Source organism: Microcebus murinus, chromosome 15 (assembly GCF_040939455.1).
Source record: "Microcebus murinus isolate Inina chromosome 15, M.murinus_Inina_mat1.0, whole genome shotgun sequence".
Taxonomy (NCBI): Eukaryota; Metazoa; Chordata; class Mammalia; order Primates; family Cheirogaleidae; genus Microcebus; species Microcebus murinus.
In genome coordinates this window covers 77,029,301-77,043,885 of record NC_134118.1, presented here as the reverse complement: position 1 = coordinate 77,043,885, position 14,585 = coordinate 77,029,301, and the positions used below count along the sequence as shown (strand labels likewise).

The following is a 14,585-nucleotide window of genomic DNA, read 5'->3' as shown; positions in this document are numbered from 1 at the left end:
CTCTTTCCTTCCATCACAGCGGAGCATTCTGGGGTCGTTCTGTCTCTCCCCAGTCCCGTGTTGTCCGTCGTGGGCTGGGATAGACCTGCACACACATGCAGTGACTTTGGGGACTTGTGTGCAGCTCTTGCTTCAGGGACTTGAACTACTTTTGAAATGGAGTGAGTTTGTTTCCTGTCAAGAGGCTGGAACAGTAACACTGTTGAGTGGGAGTGGCAGAGAGCGGATCCACCCCTCTGCACAGAACAGTGCTGCTGGTGGACTTCTCAGTGCTGTGTAGAGGTGTGGGCTTATTGCTGCATTGTGTTAAAAATCTGCAAGCTTCTGTTAATTATGTTAGGAAAACTGCAAAACTGCAAAGACCAGTGTGGGCAGCATCCTTCGGGGATTCTTTGATGTCCTCTTATAAGAGTTCATAGTGGCACTAGACCTTTTCTAGGTGATTAAATATACTTTATTTTATTTCTGCACTTGGCCTGTTCTTCTGCAGAAAGGATAGTAAATATACCTTAAACAAAATTAAATTGAAATAATGAGCTTTTAAATGGTGTCCACCATTTGATTCAGCAGTTTTCTTTTTTCTTTTTTTTTCCTTTTAGCAGTTTTTAATGAAAATTGTACATAAGATTATTTTATTCTTGCAAAATAAAACACTTTATTCTCATGAAACACTTTATTCTCAAGTGTTTCTTCCTTGTACTTGCCCTTTGCCTTTCCTACTTGGTGAGATTTCGCTTTCCGCTCAAGGATCTTTTTGCGGTCTTTGTCCAGTCTAAGCCTAGTAATAACCACCTTGCTGGGGGGAATGCCCACGTGGACAGTTGTGCCGTTGGCCTTTTCCCGCTGCACCTGTTCAGTGTAGATGTCATATTTCTTCCTGCAAACCTGGACTACTTTGCCAGTTTGCTGACCCTTGTAGTGTCCCCGAACCACCTGAACTTCATCATCCTTTCGGATGGGCATGGATCGAACATTGTATTTCTGTCTCAGCTCCTTGGAAAGAGGGGAAGCCATAATCTTCCTGCGAACGTGGGAAGGTGCATTGAAATGCCTTTTCCGGTTCTTGCTTCAGTCCGAAGTCACAAAGGGATTGAACTTCATTTTGGCCGCTGCCACTCCGGCGATGGCTGCAAAAGGGCAGCAGTTTTCTTTTTACGAAATTACCGTTGCCGGGCATAGTGGCTCACGCCTGTAATCCTAGCACTCTGGGAGGCCGAGGCAGGAGAATTGTTTGAGCTCAGGAGTTCGAGACCAGCCTGAGCAAGAGTGAGACCTTTCTCTACTAAAAATAGAAAGAAGTTAGCTGGACAACTAAAAATATATAGAAAAAATTAGCTGGGAATGGTGGCGCATGCCTGTACTCCCAGCTACTTGGGAGGCTGAGGCAGGAGGATCGCTTGAGCCCAGGAGTTTGAGGTTGCAGTGAGCTAGGATGACACCACAGCACTCTAGCCTGGGCAACAGAGCACGACTCTGTCTCAAAAAAAAAAAAAGAATTTATAGTAAGAAATAATTGTACAAGTATTCAGAAAAGTATGCAAAAGACCCTTATTTATTGCAATATCATTAATAAGAACAAAGCAAAAGATAACTAAAAGTAATTAAATATCCCTCAGTAAAAGGTGATTAAATATTGATACTATCATAAATGGACTACTATGTAGTCACTAAAAACTATGTACATTTATATTTATTAATTTGAGGAAATTTCCAAGGTATATTGTTTGGCAGAAGTGGGTAATAATAAAGTATCATGTGTAGTGTGAGCTACTTTGGGATTAAAAAAGGAAGTGTTTGAGTATATAAGCACAGAGAAAGGTTAGCTAGAGTAGAAATCAAAATTTTAATAGTTACTATTCTAAGTGGTAGAAGATTAGAGGTGATCTTTATTTCTTTATAGTTTTCTGGGTATTCTGAATTTTTGAAAAAAGCTGAGTTTGGTTTTTTATATATTTTTTATTTTTTTAAACTTATTTCAAGGAAATATGAGAGTACAAACATTTTGGTTGCATTTTATATCTTTGCCTCTCCCTAGCAAGCCTTCCCCTCCACAATGCTCACCACATCCCTCAGTTGTTGAGTCTACCCCCCAACCCCCGAATCCCTGGTGAGCACCACCACCCTTTGAGCACCATGGTGTTGATCAGTCAGTACCAATGCGATGGCGAGTACACGTGGGGCCCATTCTTCTGATCTCGTGTCACCTCACTTTGGATAATGGACTTAAGCTCAATCCAGGATAGTATGAGTGGTGCTAGCTCATTGTCATTTCTTAGAATTGAATAATATTCCATTGTAAACATATACCAAATTTTAATACTCCACTCATGAATTGACGGACACTTGGGTTGTTTCCACGTCCTTGAAATAGTGAATTGTGCTGCCATAATCATTTGAGTGAAGATGTCTTTATAATAGAATGTCTTATGCTCTTTTGGGTAGATGCCTAATAATGCTATTGCTGGGTCAAATGCTATTTCTATTTTTAGCTCTTTCAGGTATCTCCAAATTCTTTTCCACGGAGGTCGCACTAATTTGCAGTCCCACCAGCAGTGTAAGAGTGTTTCTGTCTCTCCACATCCTCACCAGCATTTGTTGTTTTGTGATATTTTGATAGAGGCCAATCTCATTGGGGTTAGGTGATATCTCATCATTGATTTGCATTTCTCTAGTGATTAGAAATATTCAGCATTTTTTTATATGTTTGCTGGAAAAACTGAGTTTTTTAAATAATCAAATACTATTTCTTCCCCCTTTAAAGGAGATAAAATAGTTAACCATTCAGTATAATAATTTAAGAATATTTTTTACCTTCTGCTAATAGATATTTTTTTTCCTTAGGATTCCCTAAGAAGCTGACTTTGGGAGAGTTACTAAACTTCTTTTAGCTTTAATTTTCTATTTTTTTAATAAAATGAGGATCAAAATAGTTTCTAATCTATAAAGTAAGGTTATTGTGAAAATTAAATGAAATGACGCATATATAAAGCAACTACTACTTACATGACAGTGGGAGCTTGGAAGTGGTGTTCGACTCTCACACATACCGAGAGTCTTGACATGTTCATTATCTTCTTGCTGCCTTTCAAGGAAATGAGTGTCTCTGGATCACCCCGTTAAACATGTACAGGGATATTCATATTCATCCAAGTTTTAAAAATAATTGTTTTCTCTAATTTTTTAAAGGAGTCTGTGCAGTTAATGGTCTGTTATATGTTGTTGGCGGGGATGATGGCTCCTGTAACTTGGCATCGGTAGAATATTATAACCCAACGACTGATAAATGGACCGTGGTGTCGTCCTGCATGAGCACGGGCAGGAGCTATGCAGGTAACACCTCCCTTTCTCAGAGTCCTCTGTCGTAATGCAGAGATGGCGTCGTCGTGATTCTTTTCCTGTTATGAGAAAATTTCTTCTCAAAATATATTTTATATCTTATTTTTAAAACAATCAACAATGGCTGTGTATATTCTGAAATAAAGCACCACTGTTCTTTTGTCCTTCCACAGTCCTTTGTGTTCAAAATCCCAAATCTTTGCAGTACAGAATCACATTAAAAAAGGTAGCATCACTAAAGTCTGTGTGCAGTGGAGAGGAATTCACTGTGCGCAAGGCTTTAATCCCTCAGACGTCCAGACCGTGCGGTTCCTGCACCATCTCCCCACAGCGGGCTCCACGAGGTGGCATGGCTGTGAAGCTGTGGAGTGATACTTCTTCCTAAGCACTCCACTGGCTGAATGGTAAAATGCCATTTTGGTTCCATTCTTGTAGTAAGAAAAAAATAGTAATGCTCCTTAATAGATATAATGGTGAGTCTTTAAAACTATATGTTTCATATTATTCTGATGATAGATATTTATGTTCTTTTAAATATTAGAATGTTTCTGTAACTGATCCATTAGTACAGGAAAAAATGTTTATGCTAATTAACCATCACTGTTGTTTATGCATTATACGAGACAATACTTAATAGAAGAACTATTGTAGTAGGATTCCAGAGTAACATGGCTCATTATTAGATGAATTTTCTTAACAGCTTCATTGAGGTGCAAACTGACATAAAACGAATAGCATACAGTTGACCTTTGAACAGTGTGGGTTTGAGCTGTGTGAATCCACTTATATGCAACTTTTTTTTCAATAAATATATTGAAGAATTCTTGGGAGATTTGCTACAATTTGCAAAAACAGATGAACCATGTAGCCTAGAATGACTGAAAAAATTAAGAAAAAGGTATGTCACAAATGCATAAAATATATGTAGATACTAGTCTTTTTTATCATTTACTACCATAAAAAATATATAAATCTATTATAAAAAAGTTAAAATTTATCAAAACACACACAAACCCTTGGAGGCCGTGCATGGCACTGTTTGCGGCTGAGAGAGATGTGAACAAGTGCACAAGATGAACCACACACCTGCTGTGCTGCCCTGACGATCCCATAGCCGCCTCCCGTTGCTGTTTGGTGAACGCAAGGGCTGCGGGCATCCGCCGAAAGCGCTGCGTGGTGCTGCGCGTCTCCCAGTGAGCAGCTCGCTTCTCCAGTCAGTGGTGCTTCGCGGTGAAAAGCAGTCTCCTGCAGTCCTGGCGTGTTTTCAGCGTGGTCAGTGCAACACCGTGACCCTTGAGTGACCACGGGACCCGAGGAAGTGCCGCTGGCGATGCCAGAAGTGCTCCCGAGCAGCAGAGAAATTCCTGACATGACAAGGAAGAGGGAATTGCTCGACATGTGCCGTAGATTGAGGGCTGCAGCCACAGTTGCCACCGTTTCAGGATCAGTGCATCCAGGGTGAGGACCGTTGTGAAAACGAAAGGGGAGTTTGTGAAGCCACGGCTGCAGTTACGCCGGCAGGCGTGAAAACTCCGCGCTTTTTGTGAACTGCCTTTTTATCTCATTTCGAAAATGCAGCCTTTACGTGTGTGCAGGATTGCTGTAAGAAAAGCATGCCTGTGGACTCTAATGTGATTCGAGAAAAAGCTCAGCCACTATATGACAACTTACAGCAAAATGAAGGTGAAGTATCTAAAGCTGGAGAATTTAATGCCAGCAAAGGATGATTTGATAATTTTAGAAGGAGGTTTGGCTTTAAAAAGTCAAGATAACAGAAGCAGCAGCTTCTGCCAACTAAGAGGCAGCGTGTGAGTTCAGAAAATCATTGAGGAGAAAGCGTGTGCACCTGAACAGGTTAAGTGCAGACAAGCATGTCCTGCTCTAGGGGGAAAATACCACAAAGAACATTTATTAGTAAGGCAGAGAAGGGAGCACCAGGATTTAAGGCAGGAAGAAAGAGGCTAACACTGCTGTTTTGTGCAAATGCAGCTAGGTTTGTGATCAGAACTGCCCCATCTATAAAGCTGCTAACGCCTGAGCCTTTAAGAAAAAAGGTAGATACCAGCTGCCGGTGTTTTGGTTGTACAGCAAGAAGGCCTGAACAGTAGTTAGTTCCATCGATGCTTTGTCCCTGATGTCAGGAAGTACTTTTGCTACTGAACAACGTTGCCGGCCACCCAGAACCCCGTGGGTTCAGCACCAAAGGCACTGGAGTGCTCTACTTGCTGCCAAAAAAATCTCTAATTCAGCCTCTAGGTCAGGGGTCACAAGGACCTTGAAGGCTCGTTACACCTGGCACTTTATGGAAAGGATTGTGGGTGCTGTGGAGGAGAACCCCAATAGAGAGAACATCACAAAAGCCTGGTGGGACCACACCACTGAAGATCCATCATTGTTACAAGAAAGCCGTGAAAGCCGTCAGCCCAAAACAAGGAATGTCTGCCGGGGAAAACCGTGTGCAGACGCTGTGCGTGGCCTCCCAGGATCTACAACAGCCAACCAAGCACCCCGAGAAAGAGATTGTGGGTGTGGCACAAAGTGAGGGGTGAAGGGTTTTCAGATGTGGATTTTGGAGAAATTCAAGAGCTAGCAGACCCTGCACGGGAGGAATTTACAGACGGTGACTTGATGGAGAAGCTTCCAAACCTGGCCGGCAGCGAGGAGGAAGACGCAGAGCCAGAGAACAGTCTTCAGACAGCCGGCAGGAGGGTCCGACTGTGGAAGACGCTGGCTCCCCTGGCGATGGGGCCTCCTGTGATCCGGCACTGACGCTGCAGCAGCCGGTGGGAGGGGGTGGGCACTGTCGAGGAACCTTCCGGAGAGATGCACAGACCGGTCAGGCAGAAATTACAGAGTGTTTCTGTGAGGTCACACGAGTGTGCCTCCTCTCCTGCTCCCCTTCCCTCCTCTGCCACCCGAGACAGCAAGACCAGCCTTCCTCCTCCTCCTCCTCCTCAGCGTGAAGATGATGAGGATGAAGACCTTTATGAGTGTCCACTTCCCCTTAACAAATAGTAAATATGTTTTCCCTTCTGTGATTTTCTCAATAACACTTCCTTTTCTCTCGCTTAGTTTATTATGAGAACACAGTGTACAATACATGTGTTAATTGGCTGCTTGTTCTTTCCAGCCGACAGCAGGCCGTTAGCAGTGAGTGCTTAGGCAGTCAGAAGTTCATATGAGGCGTCGGTTGTGTGGGGGAGGGGGTCAGCACCCCAACCCCGTGCTGTTCAAGGGTCAACTGCATGTTCGTTTTTTTTTTTTTTTTTTTTTTTTGAGACAGAGTCTCACTTTGTTGCCCAGGCTAGAGTGAGTGCCATGGCGTCAGCCTAGCTCACAGCAACCTCAAACTCCTGGCTCAAGCAATCCTCCTGCCTCAGCCTCCCAAGTAGCTGGGACTACAGGCATTCGCCACCATGCCCGGCTAATTTTTTGTATATATATTAGTTGGCCAATTAATTTCTTTCTATTTATAGTAGAGACGGGGTCTTGCTCTTGCTCAGGCTGGTTTCGAACTCCTGACCTCGAGCAATCCGCCCTCCTCGGCCTCCCAGAGTGCTAGGATTACAGGCGTGAGCCACCGCGCCCGGCCTTTGCATGTTCATTTTTTATCACTTTACACATGCACCCTCACGAGACCATCACCACCACCGAGACAACGAACGCACCCATGATGCGTGACAGTTTCTTTGTGCCCCTGTGCGGGGTACCAGGTGAATGTTGGTATCCTGAGTAAAATTATTTTTTCCAAATTGTAACTATAAAGAGCAAAAGACTAGGTCTGGATTAGGCTGATGCAGTCCTGGACCCTAACTGAACAGATTTCACCGTCATTTAGGTTAAAATGATAGCACTGCTGAAGTTGAAGAGATTCCAAAACATGGTGACTTCTTCAGTCCCCGTTGCTATAGTAATAAAGAATTCGGTGTTTTCCGAGAGGTTCAGAATGCTGCCTGTGACATCTGTTCTATTCCTTCCTGTCTTTGCCCAGGCGTCACAGTTATTGATAAGCCACTATGAGCCTCGCGAGGACACTTCCGGCACCTTTGTACACGAGCCAGGCTCCAACAAGCATTTCCGAAGTGACTGCGAATCTAGCACTTCTCACTTGCAGCTGCACTTTGCGTCTCGGCAGAAGATTCGAGCGTCTGCCTCTCTAGGCCTCGGACACTGAAGATTATTCTCGGTAGAAGCACCGTGTAGGCTTTTTCTGCAACGAGCAGCAGCTGACTGAATTTTCATAAGACACTGGACTGTCGGACTGACTCTGGAGTCTTTAGTCGACAGTTGCTTCCATGAAGACTAGTTCTCACCAACCTGGAAGGACTATGGGTTGCTTGGTGAAGGAGGATAAAGTAATGTGTGTTCTTGTAAAATTAAGTTTTATCTGTATTTCTTTTCCTGAAAATATACCCAGGAACTGAAAATCTTTGAACAGGTATTAAAATCTACATATGTAAGTATACAAACTAGCTGAGGGATAAAACAGTTTGCTTTTATAAAATATCTTTGATTACATGGATATAATAAATTGTGTGCATATAAAAGTGTGTCTATATGCTTTCCTTTAAATATGTTTGAAAAGATGTTTGAAACTTGATTATACTATTTATAATTGGCACAGTACTTTGAATTATGCCAGTACTACATTGTAAAACAGAGTTGTATTTTTTGATATTTAACAATGCTTAATACTTTAAAATGCCACTTCTGAGGAATGAACATGGTGTAACACACTTGAATATGTGTGATGCCAAACTTTTTTAAATAAAATATAAATTAAGCTTATTTATTATTTTCTTTAGTTCAATCTTGGTCATGTTTTGGTGTGTGTTTTTAATTTTTTTCTTAAAGTAACACTTTGGCATGAACATTAATGCAGGTTTTTGATGAATATAATGAATGTATGGAATTAAACTGAAATTTGCATGGTCTTAAGAATTTTTTCTGTGTGTACAAACTTAGCTGCTATTAACAGAAGAGAGATCTTCCTGTGAGTAGCCATGTGTGTTGATCAGATGGTTTTTCTGAGATCTTCAATTAATCTCACTTTAAAAATGACCAAAACATGTCTTTCTTGAATTACCTTTGAATAAAAGTTTGTATATTATTTGTTTCACAGTGTACTTGATTTTTCTCTATTGAGTTCGAGGTTAAAAATGTTGCCTGTTAGTTTTGTAAAATTTGCATTTTGTAACTTTATAAATCTATGTTTTTAATTTGTTATCAGAGTAACCTGTAAGACAAGACTATTAAATCAATAACGTAAGTCACTGAACATTATTTTCCAAGAAAAAGTAACCTTAACCATCAAGGAGAAGTTCCTCAAGGATTGGTGAAATTAAACGTTTTATATTTTTATGTCCCTAATATGAGCAGGACATGAGATGAAGATAAAAACAAGTAGCACTGGACCAAAAAGAAAGTCAAAGCAACTCTAAAGCAACTGAGGAATAAATTGTGGTTTTGATATTAAATAAAAGGAATTGAGGAAATGGGGGTGGAGGAGAGGGGTTGGCGGCCGAGGTGCTGGACACAGGAAGAAGGGAGAGGAGCGAGGAGGAGACAGGTGTGCGGCCATTCCTCTGGAATTTGAAAGGTCAGCATGAGCTGTTGCCACAACAGTTGATAATCAAGAGGGAAGATGCCTGCGATAACTTTTCTATTTAGTTAATATCGAGTGTTCAAATTTAAACATAGAAGCGTGTTTAACACTTAGTTGAACTTTCCATTATAAATGAAAGTACAAAGAATTTAATTGGAAAAAACCTATGCCCACTTGATGAAAACACGAATTTGTGCAATAATGTGGCCTCCAAGCACATCCTTTGTCAACAGATGTGTGGAGGGGCTGATGAACTCGGAGCACTGTCAGCTGTTTCTCACGGAAGCTCCAAGAAAAATGTGAGGTCGTTATCTTTACTCATCCCTTCCAAACACTAATGTTCCGTGAAACTCTCTGTGAATCCATCAGTTAAAGATTTATCTAACAATTTTTAAAGCTTTTCTTAAAATATAATCTCAGTCTATTATGGTAACAAAGTCCTAACTACTTGGCATGTCAAACACCTCTTTGTCTTTCTGTCTTTCGTGCCACAGAGTGGTCTGCTGGGGTTCCCAGTGTCTGGATTCTCAGCTCTGATTTCAGAGCTTTCCTTCCTCATGCCAACCTTTGTCTCTCCAGTTTGAGAAGGCTTTGTTTTTCAAAGGCATATAGAAGCTTTTCCAGCTTGTTCTAACACTGTATGAAAAAGAGGTCAGAAGTTAAGGAAGAGAGGTGATTGAGAAATCCTGCCAAGGAAGCAGCCCCAGGTGTGAGCGGAGTTGCAGGCTGGGTCCGTGAACCTGCGCCGTGGAGCTGCTTTGGGGCATCCACACCTGCACACCTGGTGGAAAGTCGTCACTGCTGGGGTTCTGGTGGGCGGTGTGGATGTCAGGGAATATTAAATCTCTTCCTGTGTCTTACGGCCTCTGTCATATGACTCCTAGCATTTATTATCTCCTTGGTATTCCTTGTAGCATGAGGACTCAGGTATTTCTGCGCTTCGCTGCTGATGAGTTATGAAACAATCTATCAGGTTTAAAAGGGTAGCGTAATGTTCCACGGCAATGTGCTAAGGCTGCCGCCTTCCTTGTTTGGCCCTAAGCCAGCTTCCTCCTCCTGACTCTGACACTGCCGGTACCTCACTTCAGGAAGGGGAGGCTGCCTGGGGGAAGGGAAGCATGCTCCCAGTCAGGATTCCGGAGTGGTAATCCTGGGAAGCGCACGGGCATGCACACCGGGTGGGTCTGGGTTTGCATCCCCTCTGTCAGTTGCTAGCTGTGACTTTCAACACTTAAACTGTGACACTTGTCTTTAAAATGGCAACAGCCGTGTCTGTGTCACAAGGTTTTGAAAGAAACGATGTGTGCTAATGTGCCTGAGATACGGAGGCCCCTCGATACATTGCAGCTGTTCTCTGAGCCCCCGTGCCGTTTCTTCATGGTAGAGGAGTAGAGCTGCCAGATACGCATTTCCTTCCGGCTCTGAATCTCCAAGGTTTAAGGTGATGCTTCGACCCCTGCACACACATAACACCTGGCGCCGAGTGAGAAGACAGATCGACTTTGGTATAAAAGAACTCTAAATCAGAAGTAGTAACTGATATTTACTGAGCACTTCTTGTGTAGGTATTATCATAATGCCCATTTTACAGAAGCGTGAATAGGACTTACAGAAGTTAAATAATTTATCTCAGAACACACTGCTAAGAAATGACAAGTCTGACCCTACAGGGCTGCAGTCCCCCAACTGTGGGGCTGTGGACCTGTACGGGTCAGTGGCCTGTAAGGAACTGGGGAGGAGGAGGCACCTGTATTGATGGGGGGGATGAAGTGGGACCTGGATTGATGGGGGGAGGAGGAGGCACCTGCATTGATGGGGGGAGGAGGTGGCACCTGCATTGATGGGGGGAGGAGGTGGCACCTGCGTTGATGGGGGGAGGAGGTGGCACCTGGATTGATGGGGGGAGGAGGTGGCACCTGGATTGATGGGGGGAGGAGGTGGCACCTGGATTGATGGGGGGAGGAGGTGGCACCTGGATTGATGGGAGGGGAGGAGGTGGCACCTGGATTGATGGGGGGAGGAGGTGGCACCTGCATTGATGGGGGGAGGAGGTGGCACCTGGATTGATGGGGGGAGGAGGTGGCACCTGCATTGATGGGAGGGGAGGAGGTGGCACCTGCATTGATGGGGGGAGGAGGTGGCACCTGGATTGATGGGGGGAGGAGGTGGCACCTGCATTGATGGGAGGGGAGGAGGTGGCACCTGCATTGATGGGAGGGGAGGAGGTGGCACCTGCATTGATGGGAGGGGAGGAGGTGGCACCTGCATTGATGGGAGGGGAGGAGGTGGCACCTGGATTGATGGAGGGGAGGAGGTGGCACCTGCATTGATGGGGGGAGGAGGTGGCACCTGGATTGATGGGAGGGGAGGAGGTGGCACCTGGATTGATGGGAGGGGAGGAGGTGGCACCTGCATTGATGGGAGGGGAGGAGGTGGCACCTGCATTGATGGGAGGGGAGGAGGTGGCACCTGGATTGATGGAGGGGAGGAGGTGGCACCTGCATTGATGGGGGGAGGAGGTGGCACCTGGATTGATGGGAGGGGAGGAGGTGGCACCTGGATTGATGGGAGGGGAGGAGGTGGCACCTGGATTGATGGGAGGGGAGGAGGTGGCACCTGGATTGATGGGAGGGGAGGAGGTGGCACCTGCATTGATGGGAGGGGAGGAGGTGGCACCTGGATTGATGGGAGGGGAGGAGGTGGCACCTGGATTGATGGGGGGAGGAGGTGGCACCTGGATTGATGGGAGGGGAGGAGGTGGCACCTGGATTGATGGGAGGGGAGGAGGTGGCACCTGCATTGATGGGAGGGGAGGAGGTGGCACCTGGATTGATGGGGGGAGGAGGTGGCACCTGGATTGATGGGAGGGGAGGAGGTGGCACCTGGATTGATGGGGGGAGGAGGTGGCACCTGGATTGATGGGAGGGGAGGAGGTGGCACCTGGATTGATGGGAGGGGAGGAGGTGGCACCTGCATTGATGGGAGGGGAGGAGGTGGCACCTGGATTGATGGGAGGGGAGGAGGTGGCACCTGGATTGATGGGGGGAGGAGGTGGCACCTGCATTGATGGGGGGAGGAGGTGGCACCTGGATTGATGGGAGGGGAGGAGGTGGCACCTGGATTGATGGGAGGGGAGGAGGTGGCACCTGCATTGATGGGAGGGGAGGAGGTGGCACCTGGATTGATGGGAGGGGAGGAGGTGGCACCTGGATTGATGGGGGGAGGAGGTGGCACCTGCATTGATGGGAGGGGAGGAGGTGGCACCTGGATTGATGGGAGGGGAGGAGGTGGCACCTGGATTGATGGGGGGAGGAGGTGGCACCTGGATTGATGGGAGGGGAGGAGGTGGCACCTGGATTGATGGGAGGGGAGGAGGTGGCACCTGCATTGATGGGAGGGGAGGAGGTGGCACCTGGATTGATGGGAGGGGAGGAGGTGGCACCTGCATTGATGGGAGGGGAGGAGGTGGCACCTGCATTGATGGGAGGGGAGGAGGTGGCACCTGCATTGATGGGGGGAGGAGGTGGCACCTGGATTGATGGGGGGGAGGAGGTGGCACCTGGATTGATGGGAGGAGGAGGTGGCACCTGGATTGATGGGGGGAGGAGGTGGCACCTGGATTGATGGGGGGAGGAGGTGGCACCTGCATTGATGGGGGGAGGAGGTGGCACCTGCATTGATGGGAGGGGAGGAGGTGGCACCTGCATTGATGGGAGGGGAGGAGGTGGCACCTGCATTGATGGGGGGAGGAGGTGGCACCTGGATTGATGGGGGGGAGGAGGTGGCACCTGGATTGATGGGAGGAGGAGGTGGCACCTGGATTGATGGGGGGAGGAGGTGGCACCTGGATTGATGGGGGGAGGAGGTGGCACCTGCATTGATGGGGGGAGGAGGTGGCACCTGCATTGATGGGAGGGGAGGAGGTGGCACCTGGATTGATGGGGGGAGGAGGTGGCACCTGCATTGATGGGAGGGGAGGAGGTGGCACCTGGATTGATGGGAGGGGAGGAGGTGGCACCTGGATTGATGGGGGGAGGAGGTGGCACCTGGATTGATGGGGGGAGGAGGTGGCACCTGGATTGATGGGGGGAGGAGGTGGCACCTGGATTGATGGGAGGGGAGGAGATGGCACCTGGATTGATGGGGGGAGGAGGTGGCACCTGGATTGATGGGGGGAGGAGGTGGCACCTGCATTGATGGGAGGGGAGGAGGTGGCACCTGGATTGATGGGAGGGGAAGAGGTGGCACCTGGATTGATGGGAGGGGAGGAGGTGGCACCTGCATTGATGGGAGAGGAGGAGGTGGCACCTGCATTGATGGGAGGGGAGGAGGTGGCACCTGGATTGATGGGAGGGGAGGAGGTGGCACCTGGATTGATGGGAGGGGAGGAGGTGGCACCTGCATTGATGGGAGGGGAGGAGGTGGCACCTGGATTGATGGGAGGGGAGGAGGTGGCACCTGGATTGATGGGGGGGAGGAGGTGGCACCTGCATTGATGGGAGGGGAGGAGGTGGCACCTGCATTGATGGGGGGAGGAGGTGGCACCTGGATTGATGGGAGGGGAGGAGGTGGCACCTGCATTGATGGGAGGGGAGGAGGTGGCACCTGCATTGATGGGAGGGGAGGAGGTGGCACCTGCATTGATGGGGGGAGGAGGTGGCACCTGGATTGATGGGAGGGGAGGAGGTGGCACCTGGATTGATGGGAGGGGAGGAGGTGGCACCTGGATTGATGGGAGGGGAGGAGGTGGCACCTGCATTGATGGGGGGAGGAGGTGGCACCTGGATTGATGGGAGGGGAGGAGGTGGCACCTGCATTGATGGGGGGAGGAGGTGGCACCTGCATTGATGGGAGGGGAGGAGGTGGCACCTGGATTGATGGGGGGAGGAGGTGGCACCTGCATTGATGGGAGGGGAGGAGGTGGCACCTGCATTGATGGGAGGGGAGGAGGTGGCACCTGGATTGATGGGAGGGGAGGAGGTGGCACCTGCATTGATGGGAGGGGAGGAGGTGGCACCTGGATTGATGGGAGGGGAGGAGGTAGCACCTGGATTGATGGGAGGGGAGGAGGTGGCACCTGCATTGATGGGAGGGGAGGAGGTGGCACCTGGATTGATGGGAGGAGGAGGTGGCACCTGGATTGATGGGGGGAGGAGGTGGCACCTGCATTGATGGGAGAGGAGGAGGTGGCACCTGGATTGATGGGAGGGGAGGAGGTGGCACCTGCATTGATGGGAGAGGAGGAGGTGGCACCTGGATTGATGGGAGGGGAGGAGGTGGCACCTGGATTGATGGGAGGGGAGGAGGTGGCACCTGCATTGATGGGAGGGGAGGAGGTGGCACCTGGATTGATGGGGGGGAGGAGGTGGCACCTGGATTGATGGGGGGGAGGAGGTGGCACCTGCATTGATGGGAGGGGAGGAGGTGGCACCTGGATTGATGGGAGGGGAGGAGGTGGCACCTGCATTGATGGGAGGGGAGGAGGTGGCACCTGGATTGATGGGGGGGAGGAGGTGGCACCTGCATTGATGGGAGGGGAGGAGGTGGCACCTGGATTGATGGGAGGGGAGGAGGTGGCACCTGCATTGATGGGAGGGGAGGAGGTGGCACCTGGATTGATGGGAGGGGAGGAGGTGGCACCTGG

General features: G+C 48.1%; 1 protein-coding gene and 1 pseudogene across 2 annotated transcripts in view; one reads left to right on the top strand and one right to left on the bottom strand.

Annotated features, from left to right (window-relative positions):
- The window catches only part of KLHL2 (kelch like family member 2), a 94,145-nt gene extending 85,699 nt beyond the window's left edge, over positions 1-8,446 (top strand). For both annotated transcript variants that reach the window (XM_012770581.3, XM_076010751.1), the window contains 2 exons: positions 3,187-3,330; positions 7,328-8,446. In XM_012770581.3, coding sequence (XP_012626035.1) covers positions 3,187-3,330; positions 7,328-7,356 — 173 coding nt within the window. In that variant the 3' untranslated portion in view covers positions 7,357-8,446. The remainder of the gene's footprint in view (positions 1-3,186; positions 3,331-7,327) is intronic.
- LOC142876417 (large ribosomal subunit protein uL24 pseudogene) lies at positions 628-1,114 on the bottom strand (annotated as a pseudogene).
- Positions 8,447-14,585: the final 6,139 nt, after the last annotated feature.